The sequence below is a fragment of the Peromyscus californicus genome, unplaced genomic scaffold (genome assembly GCF_007827085.1).
Source record: "Peromyscus californicus insignis strain IS unplaced genomic scaffold, ASM782708v3 Scaffold_21__1_contigs__length_65335640, whole genome shotgun sequence".
Taxonomy (NCBI): domain Eukaryota; kingdom Metazoa; phylum Chordata; class Mammalia; order Rodentia; family Cricetidae; genus Peromyscus; species Peromyscus californicus.
The window spans coordinates 12,752,732-12,771,758 of NW_026294514.1; the positions used below are offsets into that span (position 1 = coordinate 12,752,732).

General features: G+C 42.3%; 1 protein-coding gene across 1 annotated transcript in view; it reads right to left on the reverse strand.

Moving 5' to 3' along the window:
* C2cd6 (C2 calcium dependent domain containing 6) overlaps nucleotides 1-19,027 on the reverse strand; it is a 92,266-nt gene that overhangs the window by 70,383 nt on the left and 2,856 nt on the right. Inside the window, exons 2-8 of the mRNA XM_052749538.1 lie at nucleotides 13,759-13,845; nucleotides 12,218-12,269; nucleotides 10,153-10,298; nucleotides 7,079-7,204; nucleotides 6,016-6,060; nucleotides 4,956-5,024; nucleotides 2,163-2,242 (exon numbers count right to left, since the gene is read on the reverse strand). Coding sequence (XP_052605498.1) covers nucleotides 2,163-2,242; nucleotides 4,956-5,024; nucleotides 6,016-6,060; nucleotides 7,079-7,204; nucleotides 10,153-10,298; nucleotides 12,218-12,269; nucleotides 13,759-13,845 — 605 coding nt within the window. The remainder of the gene's footprint in view (nucleotides 1-2,162; nucleotides 2,243-4,955; nucleotides 5,025-6,015; nucleotides 6,061-7,078; nucleotides 7,205-10,152; nucleotides 10,299-12,217; nucleotides 12,270-13,758; nucleotides 13,846-19,027) is intronic.

Below are 19,027 nucleotides of genomic sequence, written 5' to 3' on the forward strand. Positions count from 1 at the left end.
CACACGCATGCCATGGCATGCCCCCATGCCAGATGATTTTTCTGAATTTTTTTTTTTTTTAGATTTCATTTATTTGTGTGTATTGGTCTTTTGCCTGCATGGGTACCTGAGCACCATGTGTGTGCAGTGCCCATTGGAAGCCAAAGCAGGGGGTCAGACTCTGGAACTGGAGATACAGACGGTTGTGAGCTACCTTGTGCTGGGAGCCGAACCCCAGTCCTCTGGAAGAATGGCCAGTGCTCTTAACCATTGAGCTATTTTTCTAGACCCCCACACAGTTTTTAATGCAAAAATCCTTTAATTGTGGGGGATGGTAATATTAAGAGATTCCTCCCCTTTTCCAGGCTTTCCTTAGCTTTACCAGGGCAGTGACTTCCTCCTTTGCCTGTTGATGCTGGGCCATGAGGACCCTGTGGCCATGTGGTTGCCTTAACTTCTAGTTCAGGGCAGCAGAAGAGAAGGCCACCGGAACAGGAGAGGTTTGGTTCATGAATCACGAGGAGTGGTGACGAGGAGCTGTTCTCATTTCCACTCTCTGATTCATGGACCACTGAATACGGGCTACGGGAGAAAACACATCAGGTTCTGGTAACTGATTCAGAGTATACAAAACCTTCTGGAGAACCTTGCCCAGGTCTGAGTGTTTCTGCTGTGACTGACTTATGGGAGAGGCCATTCCACTGTTAAGTTGAGGGGGTTGTTTCAGGGCGGTAGGGAACATAGTAAAAATGGATTTCATGGATCATGGATAGACTATTGTACTGCATTTGCTGTGAATTGAGTTCTCCAATCTGAACACCACAGTGTGGAATACCAAGATGGTGGAAGGGACATTTTTAAGTCTACAGAAAAGCAGCGCATATTGGGAAAGCCCGGCTGTGTCCAGAATAAGCACCTTTATCCAGGGTAAGTAAGTAATCACAGGCACCATTTCCATTAGAAGGTATAGCATCACCAGGACCCCCAACTTCATGGCTGAGGAGTCAGACACCCCTCAGTGTGATGGCAGCTGAGGTTCCATGGTGACCTCATGGCCTCTGCTTACACATTCAATCTCTACTAAGCTTCACCAGTAGTCCAAAGTTCCTTCTCAAAAGCAGAGCTGTAATTTGTAGGGGCATCAGGGTTTCATTCAAACATCCCAAGGACTTATTGTATAATTCACCCACAGGGGCCTCCCTTAAGGAGCCCAACAGTACCTCTCTCTTTCATTTATGTGCAAGACTCCGTCAGACCTGTTGGGTCATACTGGCCCAGCAGCCTGCCCCTGCTTACAAAGTCCCTCTCACTTTGAGCTCTACTCAGTACTTTGGTCTTGGTCCCTGGGTAAACTGGCCAGAACAATGCACCCACATGAAGAACAGGTTACCTCCAAAGTCGAAACCGGTCTGCTGGCTGTAGAAAGGGAAAGTTGCAACAACTTCCCATCACTGTAGAAGTTGTCTGCTTGTTTGTTTTGTTGTACAGCCCATCTGGAAGTAGCAGTTGGGGTGCTGTGGGGTGGGCTGACACTGTCCTATAGAGCAGAAACTGGCAACCACTGGGCACATGGGTCTTAGAAGTCCTTCCTTTTTATTCCATAAGGAGGATCTTGCTGGCTAAGTACCCCATTGAGCCAAGTCTTCGTTCATGAAGGAGTCACCCATCTCCTCCATCTCCTCTCATCTCTAGACCTCAGCTCCTTTCTCCAGGGTGACACCTTGAAACTCAGTACCTGTCCCATCTTTTCGTTTGTCTGCTTGTTTTTCACAGGGCTTCAAGTAACCCCCTGAACTCTCCATCCTCCTGCCTCTACCTCCCAAGTGTTGAGGTTACAGGCATGAGCCACCACACCCGGCTCTTTGTCTTATCTTATTAAGCAAAGGAATTCAGTGTTTCCCTTACCTTAGGCTCTAGCCCATCTTGGCCACGTTCTCAGGGGTTCTCGCCCCCCTCCAGACAGGATTTCTCTGTGTAGTTTTGGTGCCTGTCCTGGATCTCGTGCTGTAGACCAGGCTGACCTCGAACTCAGAGATCTGCCTGCCTCTGCCTCCCAAGTGCTGGGATTAAAGGCATGTGCCACCACCGCCAGGCTCTCAGGGTTCTTAAGATAACTAATACACTCCATCACACCTTAAAATGCAACTTGACCTTAATATATGAAATGAAATCAAAACACTTACGTGACAGGATCTGTCCTTTCTGGAGGAGGTGCAATCTTCATAAACATAGATGGTTCGATGATTTTTTGAAGAGGTTTTAACTGAATAAAAATGTAAGCATATTACAGTATAATTCACCATAATAGGACTAACAGCCCCCAGCCCCTGAAGGCCAATACAGTTCTTAAGTGATGCATGTAAGTGGAAGAGGGATGAAGAAAGGGACTTAATTGTTGGCTGCTAAACATTTGCCAAGTATTACATATCTCTCACCCTTTTGATAAAAATATGAGGTAAGTGGGAATATTTTATAAATCACATTGAAGAGCAGTGATTCATTCAATATTACAAAGTGGTGTACGCCACAGAGCATGAGTGTAGATGTTTCTGCCTCGTATGGGGAGCTCTTTTCACATCATCACAATAGGTGAGCAGGGAGCATATCCCTGAGAGGTTCTTGGTCAAGTTGCACTGTGTTGGATGACCAGTTCTTTTCCATGTAATACCTTTGTTCTACATTTCAGTAAGGTCTACGTACATAAAACAATACTTGCCTAGTTTTAATCTGAAAATAGGCTGTTGCTTTCTCTCTGTGTGCATTTGTTTGTGTGCATATGTATGTGCTCATTTGTATCTGAAGGTGTGTGCGCTACATGTGTGTGCTGTGTGTGTAGTCCAGAGGACAACCTCAGGTCTGTCACTGGCCTGGAGCTCATTAAGTAGGCTATGGTGGCTGGCCAGCAAGGCCCAGAGCTCTTCCTAGCTCCACCTCTCTAGTGCTGGGACTGCAAATCTGAAAACAGCCTCTCTCTAAGAACGCTCTTACATGTTATGCTTATGTTTGGACACAAAACCTCCCTCTAAAATTGATATTCATGAGCTATGACTGCTAAATGTAACCTACAGAAATAATGGCAGCGGGGAGTCTAACAAGGCACGCTCATCACAGGAAAAGCCTATAAGGGCTAGAGAGATGGCTCCGTCAGCTGAGGGCTCTCTGTGCAAGCATGCAGACCTCAGTTCAACATCAAGCACCCACCTAAAAAGCCGGGCATGGTGGCATGCATTGTAATCCCAGTGCTGGGGAGAGACAGGGGATCTCTGGATTATTCTAATTGGTGAGCCCCAGGTCCCAGTGAGAGACTCTCTCAAAAAACCAAGTGAATGGCTCCTGAGGAATGACGAAAGTTATCTCTAGCCTCTACGCGCGTGCGCGTGTGCACACAGATCTCTCTCTCTCTCTCTCTCTCTCTCTCTCTCTCTCTCTCTCTCTCACACACACACACACACACACACACACACACACACACACACACCCTAATGTGCATACATGCACACACAGAAAATAAAATAACCAGTACACTAATGTAGTAAGCTCAGCACTCAGTCTGAGGTAAGAACCAGGAGTATAAAGTGACCCTGGGCCCACAGACAACTCAGGACCATCCTGAGCTGGATAGAAAGTCTCTATTCCTCGAAGTCATGTCCTGGGCACGTAACTCAGTGGCAGAGCATTTGCCTGCTGTGCCCAAGGCTCTGGGTTAGCACCCAGCATCACAATAAATAAACAAATGGAAACAACAGTAAAAGCAGATGAGGAAAAAAGGCTTGTTTTTGTGGCTCCTATCTGTACACTTCTGTTTCAAAATATATTAACAATCATGATATACTGTGGACAAAAATTTAAACATATCATAGGGATTTTTTAATCAACATTGCAGTAGACTTATTCAGTAAGATTAATCTCCTTATTATCAATTACTAATCAAAACTCATCTGAGACTATTAAACAAAAATCTGAAATGAAAGGTCACCCCCCCCGACACACACACACTATACATCAACAGCATTAATGGGGCTTTGCTAACACGCCCGGAATTCTGATGATCCAGGGATATCAAGAGTTCTTTTGCTGAGTGGTGGTGGTGCATGCCTTTAATCCCAGCACTCAGGAGGCAGAGGCAGGTGGATCTCTGTGAGTTTGAGGCCAACCTGGTCTACAGAGTGAGTTCCAGGACAGCCAGGACTACACAGAGAAACAGTCTCAAAAAACAAAACAAAATAAGAGAGTTCTTTCAAATACTAGGTGACAGTATATATATATATATATATATATATATATATATATATATATATATATATATATATATATATATGATTTTTCTAGAGTAATTCTTTCTTCAATCTGAATGCTGAGACTACATGTATATGTGTATGACCAATGACTCCATTTTTGATGAATATTTCTAGATGTAAAATTCCACACTCAGTTAAATGCCTAAGATAACATTGGTTTTAATAATAAAAATGTGTAGAAACAATAAAAAGGAAGTCTTACAACAAATTCATTTTGAATAAAATATCATCATTTGAAATATATGATCAAACACATGGTAAAGTGTTTTGTTTTATTTTGTTTGTTTTGGGGTGGGTTTTTTTGGTGTGTGTGTGTGCGTGTGTGTGTGTGTGTGTGTGTGTGTGTGTGTGTGTGTGTGTGTGTGCAGAAAATCCCTTTTATCTCAGGAGCAGAATGTGAAACAGCATTTATTTTTAAATGATTACTTTTAAACATTTATTTATTTTTTTTTTAGGGGGAGTGCATGTCTGAGGTCAGAGGACAGTTTGTGGGAGAAGACCCTCTCCTTCCACCCTGTGGGCTCTTGGGAATGAACCCAGGTCATCAGACTCTGTATGCTAGCCCTAAAAATGCTTATTTTTTAAAGTTGCCCAGCTGGAAAAAAACAGAGGCTTAGAACAGGCCGGTTTAATTGATGAGCTAAAACAGAATATGTTTTTTAAAAGAAGGGAACTAACCTGATGTGAAAATCCATAACCAAAGTTTCCGTAGGAAAACATGAACTCTACCTCCAACCTGCAGATAAACTGAAAGCAGAATGATGTTGTTAGAGGAGAGACAGGAAGTGGCCATGTCTCAATCTTCTGGTTAAAAGGACCAAAGCTCATTTACACGAAGAACTCCAAGAGAGTTTGGTTCAGTCCCCGGAATGTGGTGAGCCTTTCATCTTAAAATTTCATCTTAAAAAATACAATGCTAATGTACAAAGTTTTAACCTAGAGTAATCAGTAGGATCATGCTAAGATATTGACGGATATGTACATATTTTATATCATGTTTCATATATGTATGTATTTCAGATGGTTTATTCACATGCCTTTCAATGGCACCCCAGATCAAATTTAGACCGAGACAAGCAACCTCACCTCTGAACCCAAGTTGACCATGTGTGAAGGGAAAAAGGACCCCGTACTCAGTGACTTGATGTGTTCCTCACCCCCGTTCTGGCCAGGAGACAGCAGGAGTGTCTCGGATTGCCCAGTTAATCAAATTACTAACATCTAAGTCGGTTCGGAATTAGGAGCTGCAAACACCTCCCCAGGGACTCTCCAGCGAGGCTCTTTGGTCTGTGCACTGAAAGCAGTCAGAGCCATTTCCTGTCTCATCCGGTGATTTCTAATCCTCTCTTCCACAATTCACTAATAAGATCAAACATATTTATTACGTATATACATAACAGTTAAAGAAAAAGAGACCATGAATTTGAGAACGAGCAAGAGGGGTGCATGGGAGGGGTTGGAGGGAGAAAATGGAAGAGGGAACGATATTATAATTATTATAAAAATATAAAAAAGCTAAATTGAGTCTGAAAATGATACCAAATTTTTATATTAAAATGAATTTATGAGCAAATATTGTGATTTTTTTCTATGTCACATATTTTTATTAATTCACATGGCTATGGTTAGTGTAATGAAAAAATTTTAAAAACTAGGCTATGAACTATCAGAGTAAATTCTATACAGTGTTAAAATATCACACATGCATAAATCTTAGGAAGGTTTGTAAAGCTCTTACGGTGTGTCTATGCATCATTTGCAATACTTCGGTAAAGCAGCCTTTCTAGAAAATAAATGTAGAATTATTCATGGTTGTATTTGCAAGTTATCTAAAGAGTATTATAAAATGAAATCATTTTTAAATATACATGAACTCAGTAGCTAAAATACAAGTACAACATGACTTTTAACTAAATTAAAATACAAATACAATGAATGTTCAGGAGAAGGAAAATCCAGGTGTGAACAACAAAAATAAATGTGCAGGGGCAGCAATGTTTCTGCTGGGTGGACTTCCCTTTCTGGAAATCAAGCCCAATTCTGGTTTTGAGGGTTAAATGCAAACCTCCATGACAAGCTCCTGGATAGGTGGGAGGCCTTTCACACCCCAAAGGCATGGACAGGCTCTGAAGTCTTCGTCATCCTTGGTCCCCATCTGTGGATATCTCTGCTACCCTATCCAACTTCTGTGGTTTATTCTTCTTCCTGAGCATTTTTACTGCTTCCAACTTCACGGCTGAGAACCTTACATACTTCATGCTGAGTACTTTGGTAAGCATCCTTTTTCCTGCTCGCCATCACCCTGCACTGTGTTTCCTACGGACCCCTGAAGCACAGGCACTTCTCCAAAGCCCACACCAGGCAAGGTCAGAGAGTAAGGCAGACTCCTCCATGCTGCCCCCAATAGCTCCAAATGATATGCTCTTGCTTGGGAATTCCAAGTTTTCTTAGTTTAAGCCTCAAGCTATCTGGCAATCCTAATATGTTTTCATACGTTTATAATGAACGTTGTTTCCTATGCATGTGCTAAACAAAAAGAATCCATCAGACATCAGAAACCACAGTGACAAATACCAACTAGACAGTATGGTACCAAGATTTAAAAAAAAATAAAAGGTTTCTTTTTTACTTTTTTTTTTTTTTTGAAACTATGTCTCACATAGCCCAGGTTGTCCTTGAAATCACTATGTGGCTGAGGATGACCTTGAACTCATAACTGTCTTCTCTGTACTCCCCAAGTACTGAGATTACAGGTATGGGTCCCCATGTAGCTGGGGGTAAAATGGATATTTTATACATACCTGTATTACTTCATAAAGGTGTGATTCAACACTGCCCAAGGAAAGTGGAGGTTTTTCTATGTTTCCTCCATCTTGCATTAGTTCCAAGAAAATATTATTCCGCTCATCATCCTGACGTCTGGGAACCTCAATACCAAAATGCATGAAAAGAAGTATTAAATTTCAAGCCTGAATTTCAGACATCATTTCCAAATAAATATATCCGTAAGGTATACTATACCATGGGCATCACTAACTATTAATTTTTACATGTTAGCTTTGTGACTTTTCAAGTTCACCATTCCACATATTCTAATATCAACAAAATCAGGACCTGTTTATGTCTAATATTAATGATGATCCTTTGAATCATCTATTGCCTGCTTTGTCTTTTTAACTATACATAAAAAGGTGCACTCAGCACTCGACTGAAATTACACACAAAGATGAAGTGATTCCGGTATCTTAAGCAGAAAGGACAACGCTAGAGCTATCTTGATTTCAAATTATCCTAACAGAGCCATAGCAACAAAACCAGCCTGGCACTGGGGTAAAGCCAGCCACAGACAAAGGAGTCAACTACAGGGCCCAGACCTAAGGTCATACAGCCACTTGATTTTCCACGGGCACAAAAAGTATACATTGGAGAAAAGACAGTTCAGCAAACAGTGCTAGAAAAGACCAAATACCCACATGCAGAAGAAAGATCTAGATCCCCACCTTTCACCTTGTATACAAACAAATCCAGAGGTGATGGACGAGGTTAGTGTAAGACCTGAGACTTTAAGAGACCGAGATCAAAGCACTTCAGACACTCTCGGAGGCAGTGACTTTCTGAACAGAGCTCTAGCAGCTCGGGGAGCAACAGCCAGAACGGGCAAGCCCGCCTGCAGCAGCTGAAAAGCTTCTGCACCGGAAAACAAATTCTCCTTGCCAGCTGCTCACCAGGCAGGGGATTAATATCCAGAATATGTAAAGGACTCAGAAGACAAAATGCTGAAAGGATAAATAACCCCCAATCAACAAATGGGCAAATGAACTGGATAGTTACATTTCAAATGATAAGCCCAAATAACAAAAAGAGCATGAAGAAATGCTCAACGTTTTTAGCCATCGGAGACTGCAAATCAAAACAATGTGGATTCCATCTTACTCCAATCAGAAAAGCTCTCATCTAGAAGAAAACAAGACAGGCTTGGGAGGATTCGGGGCTGAGCTGTGCATCACTGGTTTTGGGAATGGAGAGTGATAAGGAAGCTCCTTAAAAACATGAAGACCGAATGACCATCTGGACCAGTCACATCCCTTCCGATACAGGAGAATCCAAGTCAGCACACGGTAGTGTTGGCCTCCATACCCATGCCGATGGCAGTGCATCAGCCTAGGGGTCCGGGAATGGACTGAATGGTGTCAGAAATGTAGCACACACACAGTGACGTGTCAGTCAGTCATAGAAAAGTGGAACTATGTCATTTCCAGGAAAAATATGGGACTGGAGACGATCGTGTTGAACACAATATGCCAGACTCACAAAGACTAGTGCTCTCTCCTGACTGGAATTTAGGGAAAAAGACAGGGGACATAAGAGGAAAGAGGCTATCAGTGATTGGGAGGGGTAAGGGGTGGGAGAAGAAGGGTGATGGAGAGCTTAATAGGATCTAAGTATGTTCTTCACACATATGAAAATGTCAGGGAAAGCCATCGCTTTATACAATCGACATTCCAATAGACTAGATTAATTTCAAACTATGCCTTGTTTGGTGTTCTTTTACATTCATTTATTCATGTATGTATGTGTGTACATATGTATGTATGTATGTGAGGGGGAGCACATGTGACCCTATGCACAGGTAGATAGAGGTCAGAGGACAGCTTGTAGGAGTCGGGACCCAGAAATCAAAGTCAAGTCACTGGGCTTGGTACCAATGCCTCTGCTCACTGAACCCTCTTGTTACTTTTTAAGAATTCAGGCCTAAAAATTATCTTTCCTACTCAACATTTAGTTGAAATAAAGTTTACAAAGACATATGGAGCATAGATGAAATGCTTTAGAATTTCAGTAAAATGCAATATAAAACAATTAAGAAATTCTTAGACTAATTAATGAACCCTGTAACTGTAAAGTATAGTACTACTCTTCTAAAAAGATTTATTTATTTTATGTGTGTATGTTCGTGGGCTTGAGTGCATGTCTGCACACTGTATGCATGCAGGTACTCACAGAGGCCAGAGGGGACGTCAGATACCCTAAGACTGGAGTTACAGCCTCACGTGGGTGCTGGGAACTGAACCTCTTCAAGAGCAGCTGGTACTCTTGACCCCTGGGCAATCGGCCACTATTTTAAAGAAAGCTTTAAAGAAAGCTTTCACTATTTCTATGTAAGCCTTTAAGAAGCTTAACTGTAAACAGAAGCACAAGTTCCGGTTGAGAGGCAGTTTTATGGAGTATGATTTCAAGCCGGAACTTATGCAGTTCCAGCTCCACTGCGTCCCAGCATCATGGCCCCAACAAGTCCTTTAACTCCTGTAGTGCCTCACTTTCTATATCTGTGAAGATTGTGTGTGTGTGTGTGTGTGTGTGTCTGTCTGTCTGTCTCTGTGTGTGAAGAGAAAGGGGGCAGGGAAAGAGGTATTTGGGGTTGTTACAAAGATTGTGTCATCTATGTGAAAACAGCAGGAGGAGTCCATATGGGGAGAAGATACTGGAGGAGAGGACGGAACAGGAGAGGGAGGAAAGAATGGAGAACCGCGGACCACACTGCAGAGGGGACGGGGGGGGGGGGGGGGGGGGGGGGGGGGGGGGGGGGAGGCGGCTTCCTTAGGTAAACGCTTAGATGGCTTAGAGGGTCACCCAGGAGCCTGCCAGGGAAGAAGCGTCAAGCACGCACGCAGGGAGCAGGCACTTCACAGCACGGTGTCCTCAGGAACGCCCCAGGCCACCGCACGGGAGAAAAACACTGCAGAATCCCCCGAGTGAAAAAGTGGGACTCTTGGTTCTTGTCTGCCTTTTTTTTTTTTCCAAAAAATGTAAGTACTTAGAATGTTTGAAACTATAAAGACACATCATCACATTGAGAAGAGAATTTTACCATTACCTGTACAGAAAAATACTTCACTTCATCAAACCTAAGGACAAGGTTCTTTTCATTGTTAACAGCTTTCAAGTTCCGAAGTTTTGTGCATTTCATGATGTGGTTTATAGAGACACGAATGAACATGTTAACATGCTGTTGTATAATGACTGAAAATAAAATATTTAGGAAACAAGTTTTGTTGTAATTGATCAAATACCACATTGTAAAATCTATTAAACAATCCAGACCAAATTATAAAAAGCAATCAAGTACATACAGGAATGTTCATTCTTCTCTACATACCTACCATATCTTTATTCTCACACTCTTAGCATAATTCCTTTGCAAATTTTCTGTATATTAATTTTAAGGTGACTAAGTATTTATAATATATAATTGACATTATTTTCTATATGTAATTATTATGTAGAGACGTTTTAATTAATTAATTAATTTTACATCCTGACCACAGTTTCCCCTTCCTTCTCTCTTATCATTCCCTCCTCCCACCTCCCCTCTGCCCGCCCCCGTCTCCGGAAATCCACTCCTTGCTGTATCTTTCTATATGCTGTGAATATGTGTTGCTACCACTGGTTAATAAAGAAGCTGCTCTGCCCTATGGCAAGACAGGTTATAGCCAGGCAGGAAATTGAAGAGAGATACAGAGAGAAGGAAGGTGGATTGGGCAGATGCCATCCAGCCACCCAAAAAGCAAGATGCCAGCAGACCAGTATGCCATGGCCATGTGACAAAACATAGACTAAGAGAAATTAGTTAATTTAAGGTATAAGAGCTGGCAAGCAAGAAGCCTGATCCATACCTCAAACAGTTTGTGATTAATATTAAGCCTCAGACTGGTTATTTGGGTATCAGCCAGTGGGAAAAATTTATCCAGCTACAACTCCTCCTCTGTTTCTGTTCAGAAAGGGGCAGGCCTCCCATGGGTATCAACAAAGCATGGCATATCAAGTTGCAGTAAGACTAAGAAACTCCCTTGGTATTAAGGCTGGGTACAACAATCCAGTATGAGGAATAGGGTCCCAAGAGCCAGCCAAAGAGTTAGGGATGTATATATAAATAAGCATATAAATTAAGAATAACTGAATCTTAAGACAGAATTTACAGCAAAGTGTTCTGCTCTAATTCACTTCACTATAGCCCTCATTTTCACTGTATGGTGTTGCTTTCCCAGTACTTTATGAATTTTAAAAAAGTGTCTTTAAGATTTAAGTATCTTAAAACATCTCTATAGAGAATTCTTTGAAAAACTCCCTTTATACAAAAAAGGAAAAAGAAATACCATAATGAGAATGGTTTAAAAATAAGAATAGAGGAGTGTGGTAGTTCAGCACTTGGTTGGCTGGGACTAAAGGATTGAGAGTTCAAGGCCAGCCTGGGCTACATAGAAAGACATAGGCTCAAAGAACCAAAACAAGGCACAAATTTAAAGTAAATTCTTTTTAACATGTTTAAGGGAAGTAGACTAATTGCTTATAAATAAATTAGCATTATTTTTCCTTTAGTTTACATGGAGATTGAGGTAAATTACAGATGGCCAAAAATCTTTTTTTTTTTTCTACACTGAAAAATGGGATTTATTTTTGCTGTCCTTGAATCAGAGCAGGCTTTTATGGTCATTTTAACATAAATCCAATGACTGCAACTGAAACGGCCTTAGGATGGAGGACAGGAATATTCACCGAAGAGTAAGATTTGAGGGAACATGAAAAACTACAGTAATCCAGGTTTCATTTGAAATGCGTATGACACTTTGTAAACTGAAAATGAGTGCAGGAGGCTGTGAGTGATCCCATGAAGAGAACAAGCGTTCTAACCACCCACCCAGCCAAGTCCGACATTGCCGGCACCCACACTGAAGGGCCGAGCATCCCAGTCCCTTTGAACTGCCCAATGGTAGCCAAAGCTAACACTGCGAAGAAGTTCCACCTAGTGGGTGAGCGGAGTGTTTGGTGATAAACTGGTTAGCGTTTCAAGCTGCTATGTTTTCCAGTGGTTAGTGACTCAGCAATCAGTAACCAGAACAGCAGGGCATGCTGACACTGTGATCTACAAGCCAAAAGGATACACCTGTGAGAAAACTGTCTACAAGTCTTTATGTGAACAGCCAGGCAGCCGACCTACAGCAACCGAGACAAGAACACAAAGGCAAGCACATTTTTTAACTTTCTTACACTTTACATTGAACCGTTTTTAAATTTTTATTTTTTTATTTTTTTTTTTCCGAGACAGGGTTTCTCTGTAGTTTTGCGCCTTTCCTGGAACTCACTTGGTAGCCCAGGCTGGCCTCGAACTCACAGAGATCCGCCTGGCTCTGCCTCCCGAGTGCTGGGATTAAAGGCATGCGCCACCACCGCCCGGCCGTTTTTAAATTTTTAAAACACACTTGTGTTGGGTTTTTCACATTAGAAGTTCTTTGTTGTTTGTTCTTACTAGAAGTATGGTTTCTTGGGGCTGGAAAGTCATCTCAGTGATTAAGAGCATATTGCACTCTGCACAGGACTCAAGTTCAGTTCCCAGCACCCACATCAAACCACCAGTTCCAAGGGATCTGATGTCCTCTTCCGGCCTCCATGGGCACCGGGCACATACATACAAGTACGTACTGATACACACACACACACACACACACACACACACACACACACACACACACACACAAAAGGATAGAAAAAGCTTTTTAAAATACTTTTCTTCTTTTAAATTTTTTATTACATTCACTCTTTCCTTTCTCCCCTTTCTCTCCCTTTCACCATCCCACCTCTGTGTGTGTGTGTGTGTGTCTGTCTGTCTGTCTGTCGACATGTGCATAATGGCATGATTATGGTGGCCAGAGGACAGCTTGCAGGAGTTGGTTCCTCCTTCCACCTTGCGCTTCCTGGGGTTCAAAGGAAGGTCTTCAGGCTTGGCAGTGGCAAGTATCTTTACCCACTGAGGCCTCTTGGCAGCCCAAACAATGTTTGTGGCCACACAGAAACTCTTCCTTCTGATGTTTGGAGAGGGGGATGGAAGAGCGGTGAAGGGGTCAATGTTCAAAGCACAGGTCAATCTGGACTAAGTATAATCACTTGAGCTCAACAAAAACACTGGTTCATAGACTCCTCTTTCAGACAGACATTTGACATTAGCAGATCTTAGGTTGGGCCCCAAATCAATGTCTTACAGTTATGTCAGGTGATCAGGAATCTTTTTTTTTAATAATTTATTTTTATTTTATGTGCATTGGTGTCCTGCCTGTAGGCATGTCTGTGTGAGGGTGTCAAATCTTGAAGTTACAGGCAGTTGTTAGCTGCCATGTGGGTGCTGGGAATTGAACCCGGGTCCTCTGGAAGAGCAGTCAGTGCTCTTAAGCGCTGAGCCATCTCTCCAGTCCCTGGGGAATCTTTATTCTACAAAACATTGTTTCTGTGAATCAGAATGTTTTCCAATAATTTTGGTGAATATTTAATGGTTTTATGGCTCATGTAAATAAAAAATTCATGATTATATTTATCATAAAGGACTATTTTCTTCACATACTTTTCAATTACCAGATAACAAATATCAACTATGTTTCATATCAAATTAGAAATAATTTGTACAGGCTTATTGAAGGTTACTCATACATACCACGTCTCCAAATGGTATCAAATTTGGTGTTTCCTGTGCTATTACCATTTCTTCACTGTCAGACCCTTGAAGAGTTTTTCTTAGCATCTATAATTAAAATAAATTAATTCAACACTTTAGAAGAAAAAGTAGAACATAACTGGATAAAATATTATTCCAATTCAATATTTTCTGAGTGTGTAGTAAGTATTTGGTGCTCTAGGCAGTGGATATAACTATGAATATGAAACTCATTTCTATCTTCAATAAGTTCATCAATAGGTAAACAAAGAAATAAAAATATACATAGTAAATATGGAATTATCAAGGAAATCAGAAAAGAGGAGAAAAGCACACATGTGTATGAACAAACATAGGACACATTAGAGAAAGACCTTACAATTTCCAGATTTCCTTTAGGGAGAGAAATAAAGTAAAAATCCCAGCACAAACCAATGGGGACAGAGATCAAGACAAGAAAATCCATAAGTGACTGTGGAGAATAGGAGAGAGGAGCAGAGGCAACAGAAGAGACAGAGTTGAGGAGAAAGTCAACACAGGTGGTCCAGCACTGGGCGAGAGAAGGGCCCTGGAGGACCTAGTGTGGGACCCTCAGAGGAGTACTGCTTCGTGGTGAAGACATCTGAGAAGAAGCGGGGTCCCCTGAATGCATGACAGGAAGGAGAAAGAAAGACGTTATGGGGGGAATTAAGGACATCAGAACATCAAATAAGAACCACCAGTCACATTTACAGTATCCTTCACCTCCCATCGCTTAGAAGTACAGCATGCTTGAATCCTGTAACAGGCCACTGGGAATAAGAAAAATCAGATCAACTGCATTCAAACTTATTACAGGAAGAAAATTGGGAGAGTTTTTTTTTTTCTGTATTGATGGTCATCCTTCTCCTTTGGAAGCCTCCTCCATGAGGCCTTGCTCTTGTGGTATGTGAAGGTGTTATGGATGCTGCCGTGGGAGAGAAGCAACGAGTCCTACCTAGCTGTAAAGTGAAGGAACCACAATAATAACCAGCCCAGCAAGATATCCCCAATAAAACAGGAGTGACACTTTTATCTTGCAGGTAACCAACAGCTGTCTAACTGAACCCAAGGCTGGCTTGATGGGAGGGAATTCATGCCCATCAATGAAAACCTAGCCAACTACCCATGACTAGAGAAGTCACAGACACTAAAGGAAAATCTACAACTACTGTTTTCCTAAATTAATATAATTTCTAATTATACTCTAAATACTTATCCTTATACCCACAGATAAATGTACCTCTTACCCCATCAAAGAAGTTCCTTTTTGCAATAGATGGAGACGATTACAGAGATCCACAAAATTGGGTGCCCAAACCCAACTGATACACCTGCAATGCCACCATGCACCCAAGGGAAAATCATGGGAGGGGAAGACAATCGGTAAGAGTCAGAGGACCAGCACACCTTGTGGGGAGCCGAGGAAACCTTGAGTAAATGAATAAAGAACAGATGAGGTCCTGAGTGAATCCGTATTGCTGACATGGGCACCGCCTTGTCAGGGACCAACACCTCAGACCCATGGGTAAGGCTGAGAGGCAAAGCCTTCCTCTGGTGTGAGTGTGAATGTTAGCAGTGTGTGTAAAAACTAGCAACTGTAGCTTCTTTCTCCTGGATATTTACAGCCTGAGACTGCTCACCTACAGAGACCTCCTACCAAGACTGATTGACTAACTAACTCCTTTCCCCTGTGCTATATGTAATAAATACACTGCGGTGACCCCAGCTTTCCTGTATTCCCTAGTCAGATTTCCAGGGTTCCAGGACCCAAGACACACAGGTTGTGGCAACACATTCCACTAAATACTATCCTATAGTCACGACAGGGAAATTGCACCCATGAAATCTCAACAATATGATTGCCTGAATAAGACCTGCATGATGTTAACGGCAGTTGACATGCTGACTGAATGGGGAAATTTCACAAGGTCCACCGCTAGATGAAGAGCTACAGGCAGTCAATGGCTGCAGAGAGACGGAGGGTCCATTTTCTCCAGTGAGGATGTCCCATAAAGATTGTTCAATTCCAAATGGTCATACCTGGGGACACACACACACATACACACACACACACACACACACACACACACACACACACACACACACACACACACATATGAGCAACACTAAATGGACTTAGTAGGGTGAATTTACAACAGTAAATTCCACAATGATACAAAGACCAATGAAATGAGTGTTGTTTCAAGACACACACACACACACACACACACACACACACACACACACAAAGATAAACCCTTTTCAGGAAGTTGTTTCCTGTGCCAATGTGCTCAAGACTATTCCTCATTTTCTCTTCTATTAGGTTCAGTGTGTCTGGCTTTATGTTGAAGTCTTTGATCCACTTGGACTTGAGTTTTGTGCAGGATGATAGATACAGATCTGTTTGCATTTTCCTACATGCTGACATCCAGTTAGACACCATTTGTTGAAGATGCTTTGTTTTTTCTGTTGTGTCCTTCTGGCTTCCTTGTCAAAAATCAGGTGTCCATAGGTACATGGATTTATATCTGGGTCTTCGATTCCATTGATTCACCTATCTGTTTTTATGACAAAACCATTCAGTTTTTATTACTATAGCTCTGTAGTAGCACTTGAAATCAGGAATGGTGATGCCTCTGGAAGTCTTTTATTGTACAGGATTGTGTTAGCTAGCCTGGGTTTTGGTTTTTCCACATGAAGCTGAGTATTGTCCTTTCAAGGTCTGTGAAAAATTGTGTTGGAATCTTGATTGGGATTGAGTTGAATCTGTAGATTGCTTTTGGTAAGATGGCCATTTTACTATGTTAATCCTGCTGATCCAATGAGATGGGAGATCTTTCCATCTTCTGATATCTTCTCCAATTTCTTTCTTCAAAGACTTGAAGTTCTTATCATCCAGTCTTTCACTAGCTTGGTTAAAGTGACCCCAAGATATTTTATATTATTTGTGGCTGTTATAAAGAGTGTTTTTTCCCAGCCTATTTGTCATTTGTGTTTAGGGGGGCTACTGATTTTTTTTTTTAGTTAATCTTGTATCCTGCCATGGTACTAAAGGTGTTCAGCTGTAGGAGTCCCCTGGTAGAATTTTGGGGGTCACTTATATATATTATAATATCATCTGCAAATAGTGATACTTTGACTTCTTCCTTTTCAAAATGTATCCCCTTGATCTCCTTCAAGGAGATTAAAGACTAGGAAGTCTTTAATTTCTTTCTTTATTTCTGCCTGGACTGGGGGCTAGTGAGGATGGAAACAGGAGGGATCGGGTTGGGGGTGGGAGTTGGAGGGAGAGAGTACTGGGAGAGATGGCTGGAATTAGGGGGCAGCTGGGCAGGGGGATGTGGAACCTAGTGCAGTGGAAACTCCCTGGAATCTTCTAAAGTGACCCTAGCAAAGATTCCTAGTAATAGGGGATATGGAGCCTGACCTGGCCATCTTCTGTAACCAGGCAAGACTTTCAGCAGTGGGACTAGGACACCAACCAAGCCACAAAACCTTCTTCAACCTACAATCTGTCCTGTCTGTAAGATGGTGGCACAGAACTTGTGGGAGTGGTCAACCAATGATCTGACTTGAGACCCATGCCATGAGAGGGAACCCATGCCTGACACTGCCTGGATGGCCAAGAACCAGAGGCTAGACAGCCCAGAGACCCAGATATGACTGGAAAAAAAAAATTAAATGACATGACTACTAACAATATTCTGCTATACTCATAGATAGGTGCCTAGCCCAATTGTCATCAGAGAAACTTCATCCAGCAACAGATGGGAGCAGATGCAGAGACCCACAGCCAAACACCAGAGAGAGCCAGGGGAACTCCACAGAAGAGGGAAAGGAATGATTGTAGGAGGCAGAGGGGTCAAGCACACTATGAAAACACTGCCCCCAGAATCAACTAAGCAGGGCTCACAGGGGATTGCAGAGACTGAAGCAACAATCATGGGCCCTGTATGGGTCTGAACTAGGACCTCTGCATATACATTATAGTGGTGTAGCTGAGTGTTCTTGTGGGATTCCCCAACAGTGGGAGTAGGGAGTGTCTTTAACTCTTTTGCCTGTTCTTGGGACCCTTTTCTAGCCTCGTCCAGCTTTGATATGAGAGTTTGGGCCTATTCTTATTGAAACTTGTTACGACATGTTCAGTGGATATCCCTAGGAGGCCTGCTCTTTTTTTAAAGGGAAAGGAGGGGGAGTGGATCTGGGGTTCAGGGGAGGTAGGGGGATGGGAAGAGTGGACGGAGGGGAAACTGCAGTCAGGGTATAATGTATGAGAGAATAATAAAAAAGGAAAAGATAAACACATCTCAGAAATGAATAGAATTTCAAAGTGCCCAAGATAGCATGAGCTTGGTGGTGGGCCCCCCAAAGAGCCAAAAGAGTTTCAAATAAACAAACAAAACAAAACCAACTACAAATCACTAATTAAGAAAATGCCTCACAGGCTTCCCTGCAGCCAGATCAACTGAGGTTTCCTCCTCTCCAACGAGTCTAGCTTGTGTCAAGTTGACTTGAAAAGAGCCAGCACAAGTCTTTGATACAGATTTTCACTATGCAGTCCAGGCTAGTCCTAAGGTCCCAATCCTGATATCTTAATCTCTGAACGCAGGAGGCTATGGCATCAAACCTGGATGACAATACACATTTTTATTATATCTTAATCTAAGTACTATGCATAACCAATCTTTCCAATTTTCTTAGAAACCTACATTTTAATAAAACTTTTTGGGGGGTTTTTTCGAGACAGGGTTTCTCTGTGTAGTTTTGGTGCCTGTCCTGGAACTCGCTCTGTAGACCAGACTGGCCTCAAACTCACAGAGATCCGCCTGCCTCTGCCTCCCCAATGCTGGGATTAAAGGCATGCCAGTTTACTTTATTGCTATCACAAATACTATGTGTGGTGGTTTGAAAGAGAACAGCCCCCATAGGCACATATATTTGGTTGCTTGGATCCCAGTCAGTAGAAGTGTTTGGGAAGGGTTAGGAGGTGTGGCCTTGGTAGAGGAGATGTGTCACTGAGGGTGGCTTGAAGGTTTTCAAAATCCCCCACCATTCCCACTTAACCCCTCTCTGCCTCATGTTGTGGATCAGATATAAGCTCTCAGCTACTGCTCAAGCACCAAGCCTGCCTGCCTGCTGCTGTGCTTCCGGTCATGGTGGTCATGGGCTCACCCTCGGGGACCGTGAGCCCCAAATTAAGTGCTGCCTTCTTTCATACGTTGACTTGATCATGGTGTCTCCTCACAGA